The 22,756-nt window shown below is 35.2% G+C and overlaps 1 protein-coding gene across 1 annotated transcript in view; it reads right to left on the reverse strand.

Annotated features, from left to right (window-relative positions):
* The window catches only part of LOC136035670 (isocitrate dehydrogenase [NADP] cytoplasmic-like), a 67,687-nt gene that overhangs the window by 30,458 nt on the left and 14,473 nt on the right, over nucleotides 1-22,756 (reverse strand). The window contains exons 2-4 of the mRNA XM_065717587.1: nucleotides 13,309-13,542; nucleotides 10,341-10,501; nucleotides 1,910-2,061 (exon numbers count right to left, since the gene is read on the reverse strand). Of these exons, the coding sequence (XP_065573659.1) occupies nucleotides 1,910-2,061; nucleotides 10,341-10,501; nucleotides 13,309-13,542 (547 nt within the window). The remainder of the gene's footprint in view (nucleotides 1-1,909; nucleotides 2,062-10,340; nucleotides 10,502-13,308; nucleotides 13,543-22,756) is intronic.

Consider the following 22,756-nt stretch of genomic DNA (forward strand, 5'->3'; position numbering starts at 1 on the left):
CGTTCAAACCAAATAACCAGCGACACCAGGACTCAAACCCCTGTCCTCACGGACAAAGGGCCTCCAGTCTAGCACGTTAACCACTCGGCTGGGACTTAAACAAGTTAATAAATATAAGCCAGCAAATTACCTAATAGAAGAATCTGTGTGGTGCATTTCTATAGCTTAAAAAAGTTAATATAAGCCAGCAAATTAATTAATAGAAGAATCTGTGTTGTACATTCCCACAACTTAAACAAGTTAATAAATATAAGCCAGCAAATTACCTAATAGAAGAATCTGTGTTGTACATTCCCACAACTTAAACAAGTTAATAAATATAAGCCAGCAAATTACTTAATAGAAGAATCTGTGTGGTACATTCCACAGCTTAAACAATTTGTGGTACATTCCCACAGCTTAAACAAGTTAATAAATATAAGCCAGCAAATTACCTAATAGAAGAATCTGTGTAGTACATTCCCACAACTTAAACAAGTTAATAAATATAAGCCAGCAAATTACCTAATAGAAGAATCTGTGTGGTACATTCCCATAGCTTAAAAAAGTTAATAAATATAAGCCAGCAAATTACTTAATAGAAGAATCTGTGTGGTACATTCCCACAGCTTAAACAATTTGTGGTACATTCCCACAGCTTAAACAAGTTAATAAATATAAGCCAGCAAATTACCTAATAGAAGAATCTGTGTGGTACATTCCCATAGCTTAAAAAAGTTAATAAATATAAGCCAGCAAATTACTTAATAGAAGAATCTGTGTAGTACATTCCCACAACTTAAACGAGTTAATAAATATAAGCCAGCAAATTACCTAATAGAAGAATCTGTGTGGTACATTCCCATAGCTTAAAAAAGTTAATAAATATAAGCCAGCAAATTACTTAATAGAAGAATCTGTGTGGTACATTCCCACAGCTTAAACAATTTGTGGTACATTCCCACAGCTTAAACAAGTCAAAAAATATAAGCCATCAAATTACCTAATAGAAGAATCTGTGTTGTACATTCCCATAACTTAAACAAGTTAATAAATACAAGCCAGCAAATTACCTTATAGAAGAATCTGTGTGGAAAATTCCCATAGCTTAAAAAAGTTAATAAATATAAGCCAGCAAATTACCCAATAGAAGAATCTGTGTTGTACATTCCCACAGCTTAAACAAGTTAATAAATATAAGCCAGCAAATTACCTAATAGAAGAATCTGTGTGGTACATTCCCATAGCTTAAAAAAGTTAATAAATATAAGCCAGCAAATTACCTAATAGAAGAATCTGTGTTGTACATTCCCACAACTTAAACAAGTTAATAAATATAAGCCAGCAAATTACCTAATAGAAGAATCTGTGTGGTAAATTCCCATAGCTTAAAAAAGTTAATAAATATAAGCCAGCAAATTACCTAATAGAAGAATCTGTGTTGTACATTCCCATAGCTTAAAAAAGTTAATAAATATAAGCCAGCAAATTACTTAATAGAAGAATCTGTGTGGTACATTCCCACAGCTTAAACAATTTGTGGTACATTCCCACAGCTTAAACAAGTTAATAAATATAAGCCAGCAAATTACCTAATAGAAGAATCTGTGTAGTACATTCCCACAACTTAAACAAGTTAATAAATATAAGCCAGCAAATTACTTAATAGAAGAACCTGTGTGGTACATTCCCACAGCTTAAACAATTTGTGGTACATTCCCACAGCTTAAACAAGTTAATAAATATAAGCCAGCAAATTACCTAATAGAAGAATCTGTGTAGTACATTCCCACAACTTAAACAAGTTAATAAATATAAGCCAGCAAATTACTTAATAGAAGGATCTGTGTTGTACATTCCCACAGCTTAAACAATTTGTGGTACATTCCCACAGCTTAAACAAGTTAATAAATATAAGCCAGCAAATTACCTAATAGAAGAATCTGTGTTGTACATTCCCATAGCTATGCCAGGACCTTCAAATTCGTTGACAACATGAGATATAGTTTCACTCCCATCAGCAGCTCGCCATTTTATTTCTAAAGTTCCAGCACCTGGCACAAGGAAATCAGTGGCTCTATACTGAAATCAAATCAGATGTTAGTTCCTGTGGTGGACTCCCAGTTAGATCTATTAATTATACACTCCAAGAAATTAAATTCACTATATTGGCCATGTTTTTTCTAACAAGTTTAACCTGGGAGACAAATTTCCTTCTTATATGCCAGTGATATTTTTATGATGTTAAGGGAAAAACCCGTCTACTATTTTTTTTTTAGCTCGAGTCTTGTAAAGAATGATTCATATTATGAATAATGGCTGATCTAAAAAAAAAAAAGATGCAAGTTTCCGAAATATTTTATCTTATTTTAGTGATGCAAAGTATTTTCGAATCTCAAATAGGGAACTCGAACGTTTAATTACGAATCAAGCAAACCCACCCCCATGTTCCTATGAAGTGGTCAGGGAGAAGAGTAATATATGGAGACCGCTTCACTTTTTACAATAGACCCCTATGACAAACTAAAAAAGATTGTGGTCTATGATGTTTCAGTATTGATTTTTTTTAGCATTTTTTTTAATGTAGGTGGTGCGGAGAACGGTTGTACTCGGGTGGAGATTGGTGAGTAGAATCTAAAAATATTTAAGTAGGAATATACTTAATATTTATTTATGTTTTTTCCAAATAACGGGACATTGAGCGCTTGGGGTTATTTTTGTTGACAAATGGAAGTATATTGGTATTAAAAGGAACTTGAACTTGAACATGATGTTGAGAGTTGAAAAACTTTTAAATGATGGTAATTATTCGGTTGTCGTGAAGCTTTTTGTCCCAATCTACTATTTTAATTTATTTTCTTTTCTTCTTTCTTGTTTTTCTAAGACGTATTTCTGTGCTGTTTGATGTTGGACACAGCAATTGAGGAAATTGCTTATACTCTTAGGATATTTCATGCGCTTTTTCTTACATTCTTCCAAACTTCGGTGCAATTATTCTTTGTATCTTTCTTTATTTCTTAAATATCTCACAATTACTCAATAATAAAGATGCTTACGAACTATGTTCAAACCAAATTTAATAATATTTCCCTTTAGATTCGTCCAGCTTGAGAGTGAGACGACTCGTTCGATGCGACTTTAATCCTGTAACCGCAAAGCGCAAACCAAAATCCGGTAACTGGTAAAAGAAAATAACTCACTAGCAACCACGACATGAGGTAAGTCATTATTTTGAGATATTAAATAAAAAAACAAGTTTTTTTTAGCGGAAAGTAAGGAGTGACATTAAAACTTAAAACGAACAGAAATTACTTCATATATGAAAGGGGCTGCTTCCTCATCAGCGCCCCGCTCTTTACGTTAAAGTTTGACTCTTTCTCTCAACTCTGCTTTTTAAAACAGTAAAAAACTTGAGCGTAAAGAGCGGGTCGTTGATGAGGAAGCAGCCCCTTTCATATACGAAGTAATTTCTGTACGTTTTAAGTTTTAATGTCGCTCCTTACTTTCCGCTAAAAAAAACTTGTTTTTTTTTATTTAATTTCTGAACGTTTTTGAATCAATGCGTGTTTTGATTTTGGCTCTCCGCAGAGGAATAATTAAAATGAAATTTGCATGTTCATTTTTTTTGGCTAAATGGCTTTCTCATAGTTTTGATCGAATGATTTTGAGAAAAAAAGGAGCGGGGGAGGAAGCCTAGTTGCCCTCCAATTTTTTGGTTAATTAAAAAGGCAACTAGAACTTTTAATTTTTGACTAATTTTTTATTAGTAAAAAATATACGTAACTTATAAATTAGCTTACGTAAAGAATTTTTGTATTCTCATGTTTTTATTACATATATGAGGGGGTTCATCCCCTCGTCAGTAACTCGCTCTTTACACTATAGCTTAAGTTTTGTCCCAGTCCATTAAGAATGACCCCTGAATCACAAAAGCCGTATAATAAATAGTTGAAATTACCAAAATACTTTAGCGTAAAGAGCAAGGTATTAGGAGGAGGTGAGCCCCTCATACGCGTAATAATTTCAGTTCGTTTTAAGTTTTAATGCTGCTCCTTACTTCCAGTTGAAAAAATTTTCATATTTATTTTTTCATTGTTTTCTTTTTTTAAATAATGCTAGAAAATCTTGCGCTCCCTTCATGGAAATTTTCTTCCCCGTGACAAATTCCTCGATGGACAGTTCCCCCAAAATATCCCCCCTTTGTCAGCCCCTCCCCCAACCGAAAAACCCCCCTGAAAACGTCTGTACACTTCCCAATAACCATTACTACATGTAAGCATTGGTCAAAGTTTGTAACTTGTAGCCCCTCCCACGGGGACTGTGGGGGAGTAAATCATCCCCAAAGACATAGTTACAAGGTTTTTTGACTACACTGAATAAAATGGCTATCTCAGAATTTTGATCCGTTGACTTTGGGGAAATAATAATCGTGGGAGGGGGCCGAGATGCCCTCCAATTTTTTTGGTCACTTAAAAAGGACACTAGAACTTTTCATTTCCGTTAGAATGAGCCCTCTTGCAACATTATAGGACCACTGGGTCGATACGATCACCCCTGGGAAAAAAACAAACAAACAAACACGCATCCGTGATCTGCCTTCTGGCAAAAAATACAAAATTCCACATTTTTGTAGATAGGAGCTTGAAACTTCTACATTAGGGTTCTCTGATACGCTGAATCTGATGGGTGTGATTTTCATTAAGATTGTATGACTTTCAGGAGGTGTTACCCCTGTTTTCTAAAATAAAACAAGTTTTCTCAGACTCGTAACTTTTGATGGGTAAGACTGAACTTGATGAAACTTATAGATTTAAAATCAGCATTAAAATGCAATTCTTTTGATGTAGCTATTGGTATCAAAATTCCATTTTTAGAGTTTTGGTTACTATTGAGCCGGGCCACTCCTTACTACAGTTCGTTACCACGAACTGTTTGATTGAAAAACATGGTGTTGGATTTTCTTTCAGAAGAGTTTAATTTACTGTATGAAAATGAAAATTTAAGTCTAATAGTAAATGAAAAAAATCAAAATTCCATTTTTAGAGTTTTGGTTACTATTGAGCCGGGTCACTCCTTACTACAGTTCGTTACCACGAACTGTTTGATTGAAAAACATGGTGTTGGATTTTCTTTCAGAAGAGTTTAATTTACTGTATGAAAATGAAAATTTAAGTCTAATAGTAAATGAAAAAAAATCAAAATTCCATTTTTAGAGTTTTGGTTACTATTGAGCCGGGTCACTCCTTACTACAGTTCGTTACCACGAACTGTTTGATTGAAAAACATGGTGTTGGATTTTCTTTCAGAAGAGTTTAATTTACTGTATGAAAATGAAAATTTAAGTCTAATAGTAAATGAAAAAAAATTATTGTTATTATTGTTGATATAATTTTGTTGATGTTATATAGATGTTGATGTATAGATGTACTCATATATAAATGCTGATGTTATTATTGTTATTGTGTGGTGTATTTTAATTATTATTAATTATATTTTGGTGTTATAAGGATGGGATTATTGGCTGGGGGTTCTTTTTCCTATTTTCCTCGCCATGAAGCCGTTAGGGGGAGGGGTGGGTGTTTTTTGTGAAAATTTATTCAATAAAAAAAATTCTGAACTCTGAGAACTCCAGAGGATGTTACCAAACTAAGGGATCAAACTGGCATTCAACTCCCACATCAAATATCATTCTTTTTAGCGGCGATTTTAAACTAACATAGGATACTAAGAATACAGCTTCTGTTATTAAATTCCCGATATTACGAAAGGTGGCTGGTTGACACCCCCATGCCTTCTGAAGACCAGAACATAATTTGCACTTTACTTAAAAAAAGAACGGATTGACAGATTAATTACATATACTGATGTTTTTCCTTAGAGTCTGAATAATTTCGGATTTATTAAAGCTAAAAAAGTGTAAACATTTAAAATATATTTTGTTTTCGGTAAATTGCAAATTATGTTCTGGTCTTCCGAAAGTATGGGGGTTGTCAACCCTACTCGTTCTTAATTCTAATTTCTGTTCGTTTTGTGTTTCTTTTATTTATTGATGGTAATTTGTGGTAGTTTTACACTTGGGAAATTATTTCGCTTAATTTTTGCTCATTTTTTGTTTAGCAGGGCTCTCTGCTCTTCTTTGAAAAACTTATTTAGTAAAAAAATTTCTTTGTTTAATACAACAGGAAGGATAGGAATCAATGAAATAGTCACTTGAAAAATGTCCCACGACAAATGTGCTTCAACATACAAAGTGGCGCAGCATACCTAGATATTGTTTGATTTAAAAAAACTGGCACGATGCTCAAATATATATTTTTCATGTAATCAAATATATGTAAAAAAAAAGAACAGTCTCACAACATACCTAGATATTGTTTGGTCTAAAAGACTAGCACGATGCTCAAATATAGATTTTTCATGTAATCAAATATATGTAAAAAAAAAAGAAAAACTTACAGTCTCACAACATACCTAGATATTGTTTGGTCTAAAAGACTAGCACGATGCTCAAATATAGATTTTTCGTGTAATCAAATATATGTAAAAAAAAAAAGAAAAACTTACAGTCTCACAACATACCTAGATATTGTTTGGTCTAAAAGACTAGCACGATGCTCAAATATAGATTTTTCATGTAATCAAATATATGTAAAAAAAAGAAAAACTTACAGTCTCACAACATACCTAGATATTGTTTGGTCTAAAAGACTAGCACGATGCTCAAATATAGATTTTTCATGTAATCAAATATATGTAAAAAAAAAAAAAGAAAAACTTACAGTCTCACAACATACCTAGATATTGTTTGGTCTAAAAGACTAGCACGATGCTCAAATATAGATTTTTCATGTAATCAAATATATGTAAAAAAAAGAAAAACTTACAGTCTCACAACATACCTAGATATTGTTTGATCTAAAAGACTAGCACGATGCTCAAATATAGATTTTTCATGTAATCAAATATATGTAAAAAAAAAAAAAGAAAAACTTACAGTCTCACAACATACCTAGATATTGTTTGGTCTAAAAGACTAGCACGATGCTCAAATATAGATTTTTCATGTAATCAAATATATGTAAAAAAAAAAGAAAAACTTACAGTCTCACACCATACCTAGATATTGTTTGGTCTAAAAGACTAGCACGATGCTCAAATATAGATTTTTCATGTAATCAAATATATGTAAAAAAAAAAGAAAAACTTACAGTCTCACAACATACCTAGATATTGTTTGGTCTAAAAGACTAGCACGATGCTCAAATATAGATTTTTCATGTAATCAAATATATGTAAAAAAAAAAAGAAAAACTTACAGTCTCACAACATACCTAGATATTGTTTGGTCTAAAAGACTAGCACGATGCTCAAATATAGATTTTTCATGTAATTAAAAAAAAAAAAAAAGTCAAGAGTCTGGCATACAAACTTTTCCATATTTTGTATTGTTCTTGGATTTGGTTTAAAAATCTTAGAATCCTAAAGGATCACACCGTCCACAGCGCATTCCAAATAAACCAGAAAAGCGTAGGGAGAGAAAATTTTAGGTATTCTGCGGGTGTCCAACAAAATTAGACTTCGTAAAATATAACGAAAAAATGTCAAAGTTTCAGTTAGAAAAGAACCTTTCATAACTTCTAAGAAATGTTTTACGGAAAGACTTATCATTTCCAGCTTGGCAACTGCTCAATCTTAATACCTTTTATTATACACCCGATAAGGAATCTAGATTAGCAAAAGTAAACCTTGAGACAAAAGTTGGAATATTTACAAGAATCATGTAAAAAAAGAAGATAATTTTATTCTGTAAAAGCACAAAAAGGAGCAGATCGAAACTTAAATATCACTAAAAGTCTAAATTTTTCAGGTGGGAGGCGGAGGAGGGAACTAAGTTTGATAAAAAAAATTCAAAGAGTGCAAGCTTTTCCCAGGATGTAGAGACAATTTTTCTTCGTAAATTTCGTAAATTTTGAATTAAAATGGAGTAGTTGTGGGCGTCAATTCATGGCTAATTGTAGAAAAAGCCGAGACAGATAGTTCAATTGAGAGAGAAGAAAACCTGGCATTAATCCCTCCCCTTCATTGCCGACGTTACCATCTTCCACTTATGCTACACCTCTCATGTCACTCCACAATGCCGAACTAGAGTCAATCTGTTGAGGTTCTTTCAGGTTCAGCATGCTCGGTTCTTCCATTATAATGGGAAATTTCCGTCATAACGGATAATTTTCTAAAATATTTGATAGTTGAGAAATATATTGGATAGTAAGTTGGGAGAGCGCATGGTTACCGCTTGGTTACCATGGTTACCAATTTTTCTCCCATTTTCTTCGTATTTTCCGAGAGGAAAAGAGAAGTGTTAGCCTCCCCTCTAAACAGCCTTGCATACAGATAACCAGCATTTGATTCAGAGAAATTGTACCCGAACTCATGGATCAAATTGATCGGATCGGGTTATTTGGATCACCTGACAACGCAGGTGTGGATACAGTTACAAAAAATTTTGACACCCGTTTACCGAGGTCGTCTAATACAACCTAAAAAACCGAAACTACCAAACCTTACCCGGTTACAACATGAGAATGACTGAAGCCTCAAAATTGTATTTATAGTAACAGATTTTCAGCATTTTGGAAAATATCCTTCTCTTTGATAAAGAGGGGCAGGTAATTTACACCAGAACCCTCCTGCAGTTTCATATGGATAAATTTGAACCAAGTACGCAATATTTTCAATATTTTCAAGGGAATTATAACTCAAAATCACTCCTGAATTAATCCCCTCATTTACAAGTGAAGACAAAAACATTGAAGTTGAGGAAAAAATAGATAGTTGCAACCTGAGATAGATAACTTAACATAGGACGGCTTTATTAAGTAATGGTCAGAAAAATCTTAATACGATCAATATTTCCAATTATATTTGAAAACAGGCCCCATCCTTAGGAAGAATCATAGAATTTTTTATTCAAGGAGGAAGAAGAGGGTCCCCAACCGAAAAAATAAGAAAATTCAAATTATTCCACTAAAACTCCAATTATTTTCGAAAATCGTAAAGAATTACACATTCATGCATCACATTGGAGTTTTTTAGTTAGATTTGTCGCTGAAGCATTTATGTTCATACCACATTACCTTTAAGGATGATTGTCTCAGCAAGCCATGTTTCGGCACCTAAAATGGTCCAATATAGGACAGAAAGTAAAGCTGGTTTATAAAACCAATAAGTGAAAAATAGTACAAATAGCGAAAACCACCAAGCATTTTGATAACTGACGATGCTCCTTCCTAAGTACATTCCCCCATTTTCGTGAATTGGTACCCCTGCATACATTGATTGACCTAATCAACCTTTTTCCCATAAATCCGTAATAGTAATTGTGTCTCAATTACGAATTTCCCAATATTTGCAAAAATACTATATATTTCACGAAATTAAAAAAAAGGTAGGTAAAGGATACGGCATTAGACTTTAGAGTCCGTACCGGCGGTGCTGATCTCCTTTTCTTGGCCCTTCAGCCAGGAAGTGCAATGGGGGGTTGGGGGCAAGCCATCCTGTGCTTGCGCACACCCTTCCTGTTTACCTTTCCCAGATTTCTCCAGGTACCCATTTAGAGCTGGGTCGACTCTGGCTAAGCTTACAGAGTCACGCCACTGACCCCCATCCCAAACTGAAGAATTGGGTACACTAGGATTCGAACCCGCCTCCTCTCAGACAAAGGATCCCGAATCCAGCGCACCAACCCACTCGGCCAGGACGGCATTTCACGAAATTATCGATTCATATAAAAATAAAATTTGTTGGCTGGTGCTTGTAAGTTTTGAAACCATTAGTACAATTTTATATTTGGCGCTAACAGTCAGAAACCCTTTTTGCTAACGGTCAGGATCTTTATCAGAGCTTTATCATGAGAAAAAAAAAAAAAAACACCCCACCCCCCTCTGTTTTGAAAAATACATTTCCCCCTTAGATTTTTGTAAATTGACATTCCTGTGTGCTTTGATTATCCCAATCGACTTATCTTAATAAATCCACAACACTCATTGTGTCTCAGTTACGATTTTTCCCAATATTTTCTAAAATACTATTTATTTCAAGAAGTCATTGATTCACAAAAGAAAGTAAAGGAAAAAAATTGGTGACTGATGTTTATACATTTTTAAATGATTACAATTTTAAATTTGGCTCTAAAAATCAGAAAGCCTTTCTAAAAACGGCATTAATTTACTTTCTATCCTAACCAATTCTCTCAAGGTATTACTCTGGCAACTTTGCGCAAGTCGAGAATATCTGACGGAAACTAAACTGGTTTGGCTAGTCGGTACACAAATAACTTTCTTTAATTGGCTCAAATTGCTTACCTGATCAGCATGGGCATGACGACCAATTATGATAGGTTTTGTCCAGCCAGGAACTAGTCGAGGAATGTTATTGCAAATAATTGGCTCTCTAAATACTGTTCCTCCGAGAATGTTTCTTATGGTTCCATTAGGCGATTTCCACATTTTCTTTAATTTAAATTCTAAAACAAAAATATGGTTCAAAAATAGCACCTTTAGTGAATAAAATATATAAGATACAGATGGCACAAGTACACATTCAGCCTGATACCCCATGTCGAGTTGAACCATGTTTACTTCAAGCTGAAAATTTCTGACTGACTAATCCAAGTAAAGATTTAACGCATTGTTTTTTTGTTTTTTTTTCTTTCATTGGAAAAGACAGTAGCCTAAAAAATCAAGTTTCTTATCGATAAGATGAATCCATAAGAGGATAGATCAAGCATGGATAGGTAATCGTCCCAAATGTCAGTAAAAACTGCAGAAAAGGAACTTTAACTAGCCTAGAGTGTAAGGTCCTCTCTCCTTGGATCTACTCTTATTACCTAAGTCACTCTAACAGGACAAGTTTCGACATGATAATACTGAAGTATTATACAAGAATCTGAAAAAATATGGAGTATAACCTGTTGAGTAATGTTTCAAGAAAAAAAAAGCATTCTGGCCTCTAGTTAGCTATGTATCGATTTTGGATACATCAAAAGATTTTCCCTGATGACAAGAATGCTGACATTTTTTTCCTTTTGGGTCCAAAATAAAAGAAAATTAATTGAATCCGGCGTTTGATTTGACCTACCAGGGTCGTCAATACCCTTTATAACTCAGTTTTATAGATTATGAGCAGGTGTTTGATTCAGCTGATAGAATAGCTTTAGAAGAGGTACTATTCTTGTATAGCATACCAGATATATACATTGAAGTGATTAGTACTAGTTACGAGAATAAAATTGCTGCGGTTAAGGTAGAAAGTATGATTAGTAGCTGATTTTGTATTAGATCAGGAGTTAAACGGGGTTGCGTTCTATCTCACTTAAATGGACCATTTTGACGGACTTCGTCATAAGGAGTGGAGCAAAGGCAAGACTCAGGCACAGCAAGAATCAAGAGACAATCTAAAGTCTCTTAAATCAGTGATGTGCTTTTAGAGCCACATCTCACCCACATAATTGATCTGACACTTCAAACTGGTGTACTACCTAATGCACCTAAAAGGTGAAGTCACTCCCCTTCATAAGGGTGGGTCTAATCTAAATAATAAAATTACAGGCTAAAATTAATACTTCCCCAGTTTTCAAAAATACTTGTGAAGTTGTACATAAAGGCTTTATGATTACCTTATGAAAACAGTCATGCTAACTGATACCCACTTTAGCTTTAAAAAAGGACGCTCGACGTCATTGGCCCTGCAGTGCTTTTGGGATGATGTTAATAAATGGTTTGAACGCGGTTGAACTCCTTTGAAGATTTTTATTGATTTTAGGAAGCATCTAAAAAGACTGTAAAATTATACCAAACCTCTAGTCTATTGGAATTCAAAGCAACCATCTGTAGTGGTTTGATATTTGTCTAAGTGGTGGACCAATTCAAGCTGCAACAAATATACTTTTCCCTCTCCTTTTCAATTTAAGTGTGGAGTACCTCAGGGGTCCGTTTTTGGACCACCTCTGTACCTTGTGTATGTTGTTTTGATGCGTTTTTACTCATCTGAGTGTTTAGTCATGATTTTTACTGATGATACTGCTACAACTGTGCTTAGCAAGTCTACTGCTGGTTTGTTATTGAAAAGTTTGAATAGATTAAAATGTATATAAATTTAAATGTATTTTTAAGTTAGAGCATTTTGTCAGTAAATACAATTAAAAATTTTTTTTTATAATTTTAGGATATTCGGCAAGCCTCTGACTGTTCAAGGAGATTCAATTTATACAGATTTTCTGGACTTCGTCTGTTTTGGTGGACGTTTTTGGGCTGAATAACCTCTTCTAATTTATCCTTAAACCTCTTCTGATTTATCTTCTAGCATAATATTTATAGGCATGGATATACAATGAATCGGAGGTAATAGGCTTGAGATCATCTGTACAGGATTTCATCTCTTGTTAATTGAAGAGCATTGCTGAAAACCATGTTCTGACCAAGATGGGCCTAGGATGCACAAAACCTCCATTCAACTGGAAGTCCAAGGGACTTCTTGCAAATCAAGATCAAAATATTGGAAGCTACAGTGATGACAGTGGTCAAATATGGTTCTGAAGCATGGGCAATCCAAGACTTGATAGATGCTTTCCAGAGAAATTTTCTTCAGGTTGTTTTGGGTACCTAACTGACTGACTGCATTTTAAACAGAAGCCTTTTTGAAAAGTGTGGATCAATCTGCTTTCTAGTGCTATAATGATAGAAAGGTTGAGATGGGTAGGGCAGGTTCCGTGAAGGATGACATATTGCCAAAGATTGTTCTTTTTGGCCAATCGTTTAGGGCTAAACAGAAAACAGGTCATCCTTGATTGAGGCGGGAGAATGTTATAAGGAAAGATTTTAGAGAAATGGAAACTTCCTGGAAGGGTGTAATGAGGGAGGTTTTGAATAGATTGCGATGGAGGGGGAGCGAGTATAGCTGTTGGCCTCAGGCAGCTTGGTGCTATGGTGAGTTGTTAGCAGTAGTAGTAGTGGATACTAGTTCTCAACGTTGATGGATAAATTATGCTACAAAGTTACCTTCTATTGTTTGTTGAATGGGGATGCGGTTGGTTGAAGAGGGCAGTTGTATCTGTGTGGGCCAACAATAAGTAGATTTCTTATTTACTGTCTTCTGAAACTAATAGAAGGCCAAATATTATGCCATCACTCATAGAAACCTTGATTAATAGAAAAATAAGACAAACATTACAGAGGAAAAGACAAAAGAAATAATAGCTATAACGTTTTAAATAGCTATAGAGTACCATGAAGAAATAAAATCACACTACAATAAAAAGAAAAAAAACATTACCTTCAACTCTCTTCTCATCAGGAGTAATTGTTGCACACTTGATTCCAACATTGTACTTTTTAACTGCTGCAGCACAATCAATTGTAACCTGATCATCTGTGGCATCCCTATTCTCTATACCAAGATCATAGACATGTAACTCAATATCTAAAAATGGCAATATAAGCTTGTCCTTTATGAGATCCCAAATGATACGTGTCATTTCATCCCCAAGGATGTCAACAACTGGACCAGCTACAAATAAATGAATAATACCATTAAACAGTGACATGCAGATACCAGTACACCACCTCAACCTCTCCCAATCTAAAACTAGGGGTATTAAAGCATTTATTCTGAACAAAGATTGCAAAAAAAAACTGCAAGCAAGTTAAACATACTCAGAGAATCAGGTGTGTATGTGCAAGCTCATTTTTTCGAGTATTGATTTGGATGGTTTGATATGACTGAGGGTAGTAGGGATAAAGAGCGGCAGTGGGATGACAGGGAGGAGGAGTAGCAAGAAGGAAGAGAGCTGGGGTGGCAGGGAGGAAGGTGAGTGATAAGGAAGGGTGGTAGGAGGGTTGTAAATATAGAAACAATGTTTTTAAAAGAGTCTGGTTCGTTGTTTGTCTGCTTTTTTTAATTTTTTGATTAATTTTGGTATCTGCTACAAGCTTTCAAAAACGTAGTTTCTTTGCAAGTGCAGCATTTATAATTTGTAAACACGCAATATATGTAATTTGTAAAAAAATGTTTGTTTTTTTGTTTAAGAAACCTAAACCTACTGGGAGAAGAGGAGGGGGATCCAAACAAAATTAATTGTATAAAAAATACTCAAAAGTATGGGAAGGATAAACAAATTACTTTGCAATTTCTAAAAAGAAACTATCCATTCCATTTTATTCAACATTAAAAAAAAAGGATAAGTTATTCATTAATGAGGTTCCAAATGGGATGCATCACACATCATTTTTTTCTCCCAAGAACATGGGGATGAAGCACTAATCTCCAAGGATGAAAATATCCAGGATTTTTGCTTCTTATTTTGTTTAAGCTTATTATCAAGACTAAATCATATTTTGGTCATTCAGGATTTAATTACAACCATTTAGCTTCCTAATAAAATGATAATCTTTTTCTAACAGGTTTTCCCCTTTAACTTCCCTAAAACAACTTTGTGTAAAGACTATCTAACCTTGGAATTCTAGCAAACAATGACTTTATACTTTAACTAAATACAAAACCTCTAAATAAATAATGATTGATCAAATATTGTCACTATACTATGTTCTTTTGTTAAGAGTTCCTGGATCAAATTAGTGACTATCATTGACAGACCTAAGGCTATCAGGTAAAAAACATTATTTGAACAAGTAGAATTGACCCCCAGTGGGGAGAGCAAGTTTAGGACATCTTGTGCAATGTCATTTATGATGCTCACAGGGTTGCTCATTAAATTTCTATGGCAAGCTTCAATCAAGTTCATCAAAAGATTTGCATCTGTCAGGATATTCCTTAGCCAGGAATTTCTTGCTTAACATTATAAGAAGAGCAAACTGGACCAACACTGAGATCATTGACATTGTCAAAGCAAAAAAAAGTCAATCATTGGGATGCTTAAAAATAACAAAATCACCACTTGTTTCTGGACAAATCTACACTAATCCAGGGATGGACCCAGAACAAAATCTTGGGAGAGGCCCAATGTGACAAAGGCGTCAATGAGGAAAATCTTAGCGGGAGGGGGGCAATGTGACAAAGATGCCAATAATTGACCATACTGACAAATTCATACTAAAAAAGAGTAAAAAAGATAAAAACGAGGAAAGAGGGTACCAGAAAAATCTTGAGAGGGGGGGGTCCCCAACCCCCTCCCAAATTCGCAACTTGCATTATCATCAACATTTTAAGAACAAGAGCTAAGAGCTCATATGGCACTTGTGACGAGGTCGGAAGAGCCAAGAGCTCATATGGCATGAGCTCTAGCAAAATTCTAAGAGTCTTTAAGAGCAACTAATTCTAAGGCTCTAAGAGCAAAATTCTAAGAATCGATAAATTGATTTAAAAGGAAAATCAGAGGCTTAATGCCGATCGGGATTTAAAATAAGAGCTCTGAGACAAGAGATCCTTCTAAATATCCAAAGTCATCAAGATCCGATCACCAACTCGTAAGTTAAAAATACCTAATTAAAAAAAAAAAAATTCCCTCCCTTCAGCCTCCAGATGGTCTAATCGGGAAAAACGACTTTATCAAGTCAATTTGTGCAGGTCCCTGAAACGCCTACCAGTTTTCATCGTCCTAGCACGTCCAGAAGAACCGAACTCGCCAAAGCACTGGGCCGCCCCTAACTCCCCCAAAGAGAGCAGATCCAGTCCGGTCACGTCAGTCACGTATCTATGACGTTTGCTAATTCTACCCACCAAGTTTCATCTCGATCTCTCCACTCTAGGCGTTTTCCAAGATTTCCGGTTTCCCCTCCAACCCCCCCCCCCCCAATGTTACCAGATCTGGTCGGGATTTAAAGCAAGTAAGGGCTCTGAGACATGAGTTCCTTCTAAATATCAAATTTCATTAAGATCCGGTCACTCGTTCTTAAGTTAAAAATACCTCAATTTTTCTAATCTTTTTCGAATTAACACCCCCCCTCCCCGAATCCCCCAAAGAGAGCAGATTCATTCCAGCTATGTAAATCACGTATGTAGGACATGTGCTTATTCTTCCCACCAAGTTTCATCCCGATCTCTCCACTCTAAACGAAACGTTTTCCAAGATTTCCGGTTTCCAAGATTTCTGTCCCCCTCCAACCCCCTATGTCTCCGGATCCGATTCGAATTGAAAATGGAACATCTGAGACATAAGTTCTTTCTATATATCAATTTTCATTAAGATCCGATCACCAATTCGTAAGATAAAGATACCTCAATTTTCACGTTTTCCAACGTTTCCGGTTTCCCCCTATCAACTCCCCCAAATGTCACCGGATCTGATCGGGATTGACCAGATCCTGAGGATTGACAAGAGCTCTGAAGCACAATATCCTTCTAAATATCAAATTTCATTAAGATGTGATCCCCCCGTTCGTAAGTTCCAAATACCTCAATTTTCCAATTTTTCCGAAATACTCCCCCCCAACTCCCCCAAAGAGAGCAGATCCCGCCCGGTTATGTCAGTCACGTATCTTGGACTTGTGCTTATCCTTCCTACCAAGTTTCATCCTGATCTCTCCACTCTAAGCGTTTTCCAAGATTTCCGCCCCCCCCCCCCCAACTCCCCCAATGACACTGTTTCCGGTCAGGATTTAAGATAAGAGATTCCTTCTAAATATGAAATTTCATTAAGATCCGATCGCTCCTTCGTAAGTTAAATATACCTTTTTTTCTAATTTTTCAGAATTAACCCCCCCCCCCCCCAACTAACCCAAAGAGAGCGATCCGTTCTAGTTATGTCAATCACGTATCTAGGACTTGTGCTTATTTTTCCCACTAAGCCTAATCCCAATCCCTCCACTCTAAGCGTTTTCCAAGATTTTAGGTTTCCCCCTCCAACTCACCCCAATGTCACCGGATCCGGTCGGGATTTTAAAGAAGAGCTCTGAGACACAATATCCTTCTAAATATCAAATTTCATTAGGATCTGATCACCCGTTCGTAAGTTAAAAATACATCATTTTTCTCATTTTTCCGAATTAACCGTCCTCCCACTCCCCCAGGATGGCCGAATTGGGGAAACGACTATTTCTAATTTAATCTGGTCTGATCCCGGATACGCCTGCAAAATTTCATCGTCGTAGCTTATCTGGAAGTGCCCAAACTAGCAAAACCGGGACAGACAGACCGACAGAATTTGCGATCGCTGTATGTCACTTGGCAAATACCAAGTGCCATAAAAATTTGATATTCAGCTTAGAATCATTATTAAGTAAGAGAATTGTCCTGAAAAAATTTGATTTATAAACAACTAATCGTGGAAATATGATGAGATTGCATTCATCAAAATTAGTACAAAAATCCTCAATATTACATATTGGTGAAGCAATATGTGGTTAGTTCAAATGGTGTGATTTTCCCCTTTTTCATCCATTTTATTAGAGAATGTTTGAAAAAAATCAATACCATTCCACTGACTTAAACTGATAATTCAGACACCCATCTATAGCTAGCTAAAAAAAAAAATAAACACATAATTATTTGCCTTCTTTTTATAAACGATTTCTTGAAAATCAATTTTTCTTAACTGATTACTCCGACCTTTGAAGGGATATTTTTTGACTCGTATACTTAGTTCTAAGTGCATACGAACTCTTATTAAAGGCCAGATATTTCTAAAGAGTTTGGCCTTTTTTAAATGTTTATGATGAACACAGGCGGTGATATAACACAAAGCATTAATTAAGTGAAAATACACAGCAAAGTGGCCACTATTTGCTAATCGGAATTCAAAATGCGAATCAATAATATCTTTGCAATTCTCACATATTTAATTTCTATTATACAAACCCTCAAGAGAACAACAGTATTGTAAAAACCACCCCGCTTCGCAAAAAAAAAGCAAACCCAAATTTTATGAGAGCCCGAAAAAGTAATGATATCAATTTCTTTGCTTCTGTGCCATACCAAGACTCGAAAAGAAATCTTTGACGGGAAAAAGAAGTTTCAATATTAAGTTTTTTCAGCCCTGTTGTGACAATTCAGTCCTGAAATACTTTTTCAACAGTTTAAAAAATTTATGATTTTAAGTTTTCCCTCCTTTTTAATAAGAAATGAAGATTTTCTGACTTCCCCTGATAAACCTAAACTTAATTAAATACTTTTAGGCAGTATGCGTCATCAGTAAAATCTAACAGATACTACATAAAGTATCTGAAACTTTGTTTCATACTTAATTGGAAAAAGAAACGCTCTTAACAATTAAAAACTTATTTATAACTCCACTACTAAAAACCAACTACAACAAATAACGCCAAAGTATTACATCGTCTCAACCCCAACCAGAGTAAGCAGTCCCAACCCCAAATCCATTACTACGTTAGTGGAGGGGGGGGGGTTGCACCCTTGACTGGATCCACCACTAACTCTAAACAGTGTCCACTGCTAGCTATCATCTAGCTACAAATATCATCTAGCTACCAGTTCTCATCTTTGAGCTACAAATACTACAACAAATTTCTTTTGTCAGGCTTATTGGGGAACATTTTCAAAACTAGTTGTTTGTAAAGTTTCACATTCTTTTTTAAAAAATAACAAAAAACTACAGACAAACTCAATAGAAAACAATAAAAAAGGAAGAAGATAAGCGAAACCAAATTCTAGATTTGAGCGCTGTCCGGAAAGATAATTTTTCAATGGTAAGTTATAAGGTTCGAGATCCTTAACGATATGATAAAATAGAGACAGTATCGGCCATGGATGACGGTGCCCCCATCAAAAGTCCTTGGATCATGATACATGACGTCACATCATTAATGACGTCACTCAAATAGAACATACAATGAGACTAAGTATGACGTCATCTTTGGTATAAATATACTTGCACTAAAGGGAATGGTATCAGAATGAATAAAAGTATTACATGTACAACATTTGACAAAATGCTTACAGAAATGAGCTATCAAAATTGCTATTATCCTGAGGAATCAGAATATTATCTAGATGAATACCAGCAAGATGGGTACTTCTATGAGTCTTCAGCGGCACTGAAACCAGTTATTAAATTCTGCAACGGAAAGGCAGTGTGGACGAAGAAATTAGCTAAAATAGTGCCACAAGTGAGGCCATTTGTTAATACTGTGCCAGATCTTAAAAGCAACAATATCCTTATAATGCCGGTAAAGAAATTTTTGAGAAGCACTGGATATAGTAGCCGAGATGTGCGTACAAATGAAAAAGAAACAAAATCAATCGAAGAAAAACATGCATCTTTACACAGAAACGGTACTGACCAAGACGATAGCAAACAGCAAAACAGCGGACTCAAGCCAGCCGCGACAATAGATTCAAGTAAAATACTAACACTAAGCCAACCTACAAAGGAATCAAAAAACGATTCTACCGAGATTTCAGACACGAAGCAGCCATCTCAACCTGTTGTAAATGCCCTCAGAGAAGAAGAAGAAGAAACTTCTGCAGCAAAACCAGATTTTAATTGCAGGGAATCTAAAATTCTTTTGAATAATCAATCAGAGGCAAAACAAGGACACTGTCACCAGTGTGAAGAAGGGAATTGCCAGAAAGATGACAACTGTATGTGTTGTAGTAAACAACCGACTGCATCAGCTGATAGCGAGAAAGGACAATTGAAATCAGCTATGAAGAACCCAAAAACAAAGCCAACTCAAAAACAAGACAAAAAAGTGTCCTTTAATATTTTCGTTGAGGCACAAACTGATGCAAAAGAAATTGTTACTCTTAAACTCAATTATATCTGCGGAATTCCTAAAGATGAGACTTCTGTGAGAAGTGGAGCACCATCAAAAGCGTATACCCCGCCTCACTTAAGAAGAGAAACCGGAGACGACTTAAAGCAGACTCAAATTCAGCAGAATATAGAAAAATCCAAGATCCAGTTGAAACAATCGTCAGATGAAAAAAGAGTATTTTGTCGGTATTACGAAAAAGGCTGCTGTCAGTATGGAGATAAATGTAGATACTATCATAACCCTGCACAGAAAACGGGATCACGTACATCTTATCACTTAAGAAAAAACGAGGGTCAGCGACGAATTTCAAATAACAAGGACACCTCAAAAAGGTTTTCATAGGTTTCGTTGAACAGAAGGAAGTTTACCCCTGGAAATTTCACATTCGAAAGCACAAAACATGAGTCATAAATCTGATTTGGACAACTGTTGTGTTATATATAAAACACAGAAAATTCTGACTTTGTTTAAAAATTATAAAATAAACGTTTATTTTCAGATGTTTTTATTTTTATTTTTGGTTTACCAGGGTCAATTAGTAATTGGAAAAAAGTCCATCGAATTGACAGAGTCAATGATTCATCAGAAAAAAAAACCTAAAATGATAGAATTTCCAGTTACTTATACATAAGTTAAGATGTTAGCTTTTAAGTTAGCAACAGCCAGTCGGCTATTAGGCTAATTTAAAACCGTTTAAAAGGTGCCAATCTAATGAAACTGAAATGAGGAACCCCCCCCCCCCCACACACACATACACAAAAAGCCAAAAAGGCTGAGGAATGAAACTGAGAGATGAAAAAAAAAAAAAACAGTAAATTATAAAGAGACCGTCAACACGTTCCACTGAAAATCAAATATAAAAATTGCCCATTAGAATTTTAATTAAAGCACTTGTCAAAGGAAAATTAGTGTAACAAGCAATTGCAAAATTACTACAATTAATAAAAACTGTTATTGAGTAAGAAACAAAATAACGTTATAGTAGGAATCATCAAGATATAGTACTTAATATAGATATGTTCTGTGACCGAATTTTAGGTTTTTCTGGTGGTTTTTGCTTTTTGAGAATTAACCTTTATTCACCAAATTAAGTGTTAATTGCCAGGAATCTAGTTATAATTTGAACAATCTATCAGAGGCAAAACAAAGGCTATGTCACCCTTACAAAAATTACAATTGAATGTATGGTATGATTAAAAAAAAATACGAATAAATTAAAAAATCATAAAAAAGTTTCCTTTCCTTAATAAAAGCTCGTAAACAACCATTAGACACAACAGAATCTGAAATTTCACGGGTGAAAAAAAAAGTCTGACACATTAATAAAAAAGTGGTATCAATCTATGCAATATATAGCATGTATAGACTTTGAAATTCATGATGCTTTTTAGATGCAGAACAAAGTACGAGAAATTTGTTTTTGTAAGACTTAAAACTTAAAAACAACTGTTTTTTGAAATCTTAGAGCTTCTTTATGAAATGTGATTCTTTACCTTAAAAGACACGGTTACAAAAGGATCCCTCTAAGCAGGGGCAGATCCAGGATTTTTTCCTAGCGGGGGGGGGGGATATAATAGGTTACTAAAAAAACTTGCGAAGAAAGAAATACCAGCATGTTTGAGTACCAGCACCAAGTTTCAGTACCAAGAAGTACCAGCCCTTGAGCTTTGTTGATGATGATTGCTAATCGAACATTCCCTGTGTCCCCGTCGTCGTTTATATATCCCCCTGTGCCCCCCGGCGTCCCCGTTGTAGTTGTGGCCCTGTGTCCCGGTCGTCATTTATATTCCCTGTCCCGGTCGTCATTTGTATCCCGGTGTCCCGGTCTGTATATATATTCGTTTTTGAAATGGTATATGATGAAATATTTTTTTTTACTTTTCGCCTTTTTTTCTTTTTAGTTTTTTTTTGGTTTTTACTTTTTTTTTTAGTTTTTTTTTCTTCTTAGTTTTTTTATTTTTATGTTTTTAGTTTTGTTTTTCTCCTTTATTTTTCATTTTTCTCCTTTTTTTATTTTTTTTTCTTTTTTATTTTTTTTTCTTTTTTAGTTTTTTTAGCTTTTTAGCTTTTTTAGTTTTTTTTTTTATTAGTTTTTAGTTTCTTTTTTCTATTTAATTTTTTTGTAGTTTTTACCTTTTTTTTAGTTTTTTTAGTTTTTTTTTACTTATGTCCTGGTTGTCATTTATATTCCCTGTGTCCCGGTCGTCATTTGTGTCCCGGTGCTTTGTTGATGGTGATTGCTAATCGAACATTCCTTGTGTCCCGGTTGCTTTCTCTTTGATTGTCCCGGTCGTCATTTATATTCCCTATGTGCCGGTGTCCCGGTCGTTATTTGTGTCCCGATGTCCCGGTCTGTAATTTCGTCAGTCGAAAACATGACGTCAGTCGACACAAAAACATGACGTCACTCGACAGACACACACACACACACAGACAACTTATTTTTATATATATAGATGACGTAATCTCGCGTGACATGCTAGACTTCAGGGGCATGTGGGTGTTAAGTAATGGCAGCAAACACATGGTTGTAATGTAATGATGGCCCACACGTAACTGTTACGTAATGACGGTGCACCACTGGGACATTACGTAACAGCAGCGCACACGTGACTATTACGTAATAAAAGCGCACACTTTGGATGTTACGTAATGGTGGTGCACACGTGGGATGTTACGTAACAACAATACAAATGTGGGATATCACGTAATGAAGACGCAAACGTGGGTGTTATGCAATGATAGCGCACAAGTAGGTATTACATTATGACGATGCACACGTTGGTGCTATATAATGGCAGCACACACTTGAGTGTTATGTAATGGTGGCACATACATGACTGTTACGTAATGACAGGGAACACATGGGATGTTATGCAATACTATAGTACACCTGTATGTTATTTAAAGGAAATGTTTACTGTGTTAAGGATGAGGTATTCTCGCGTGACTTATTTCTTTAGGACCCGTGGGGATTTCCCGCTTGTAACTGAGGAGGACATAATGGGTGTTGCGTAATGGCGGCGGATACGTATGATGTTACATAATGA

This window comes from Artemia franciscana, chromosome 14 (genome assembly GCF_032884065.1).
Source record: "Artemia franciscana chromosome 14, ASM3288406v1, whole genome shotgun sequence".
NCBI classification, from domain to species: Eukaryota; Metazoa; Arthropoda; class Branchiopoda; order Anostraca; family Artemiidae; genus Artemia; species Artemia franciscana.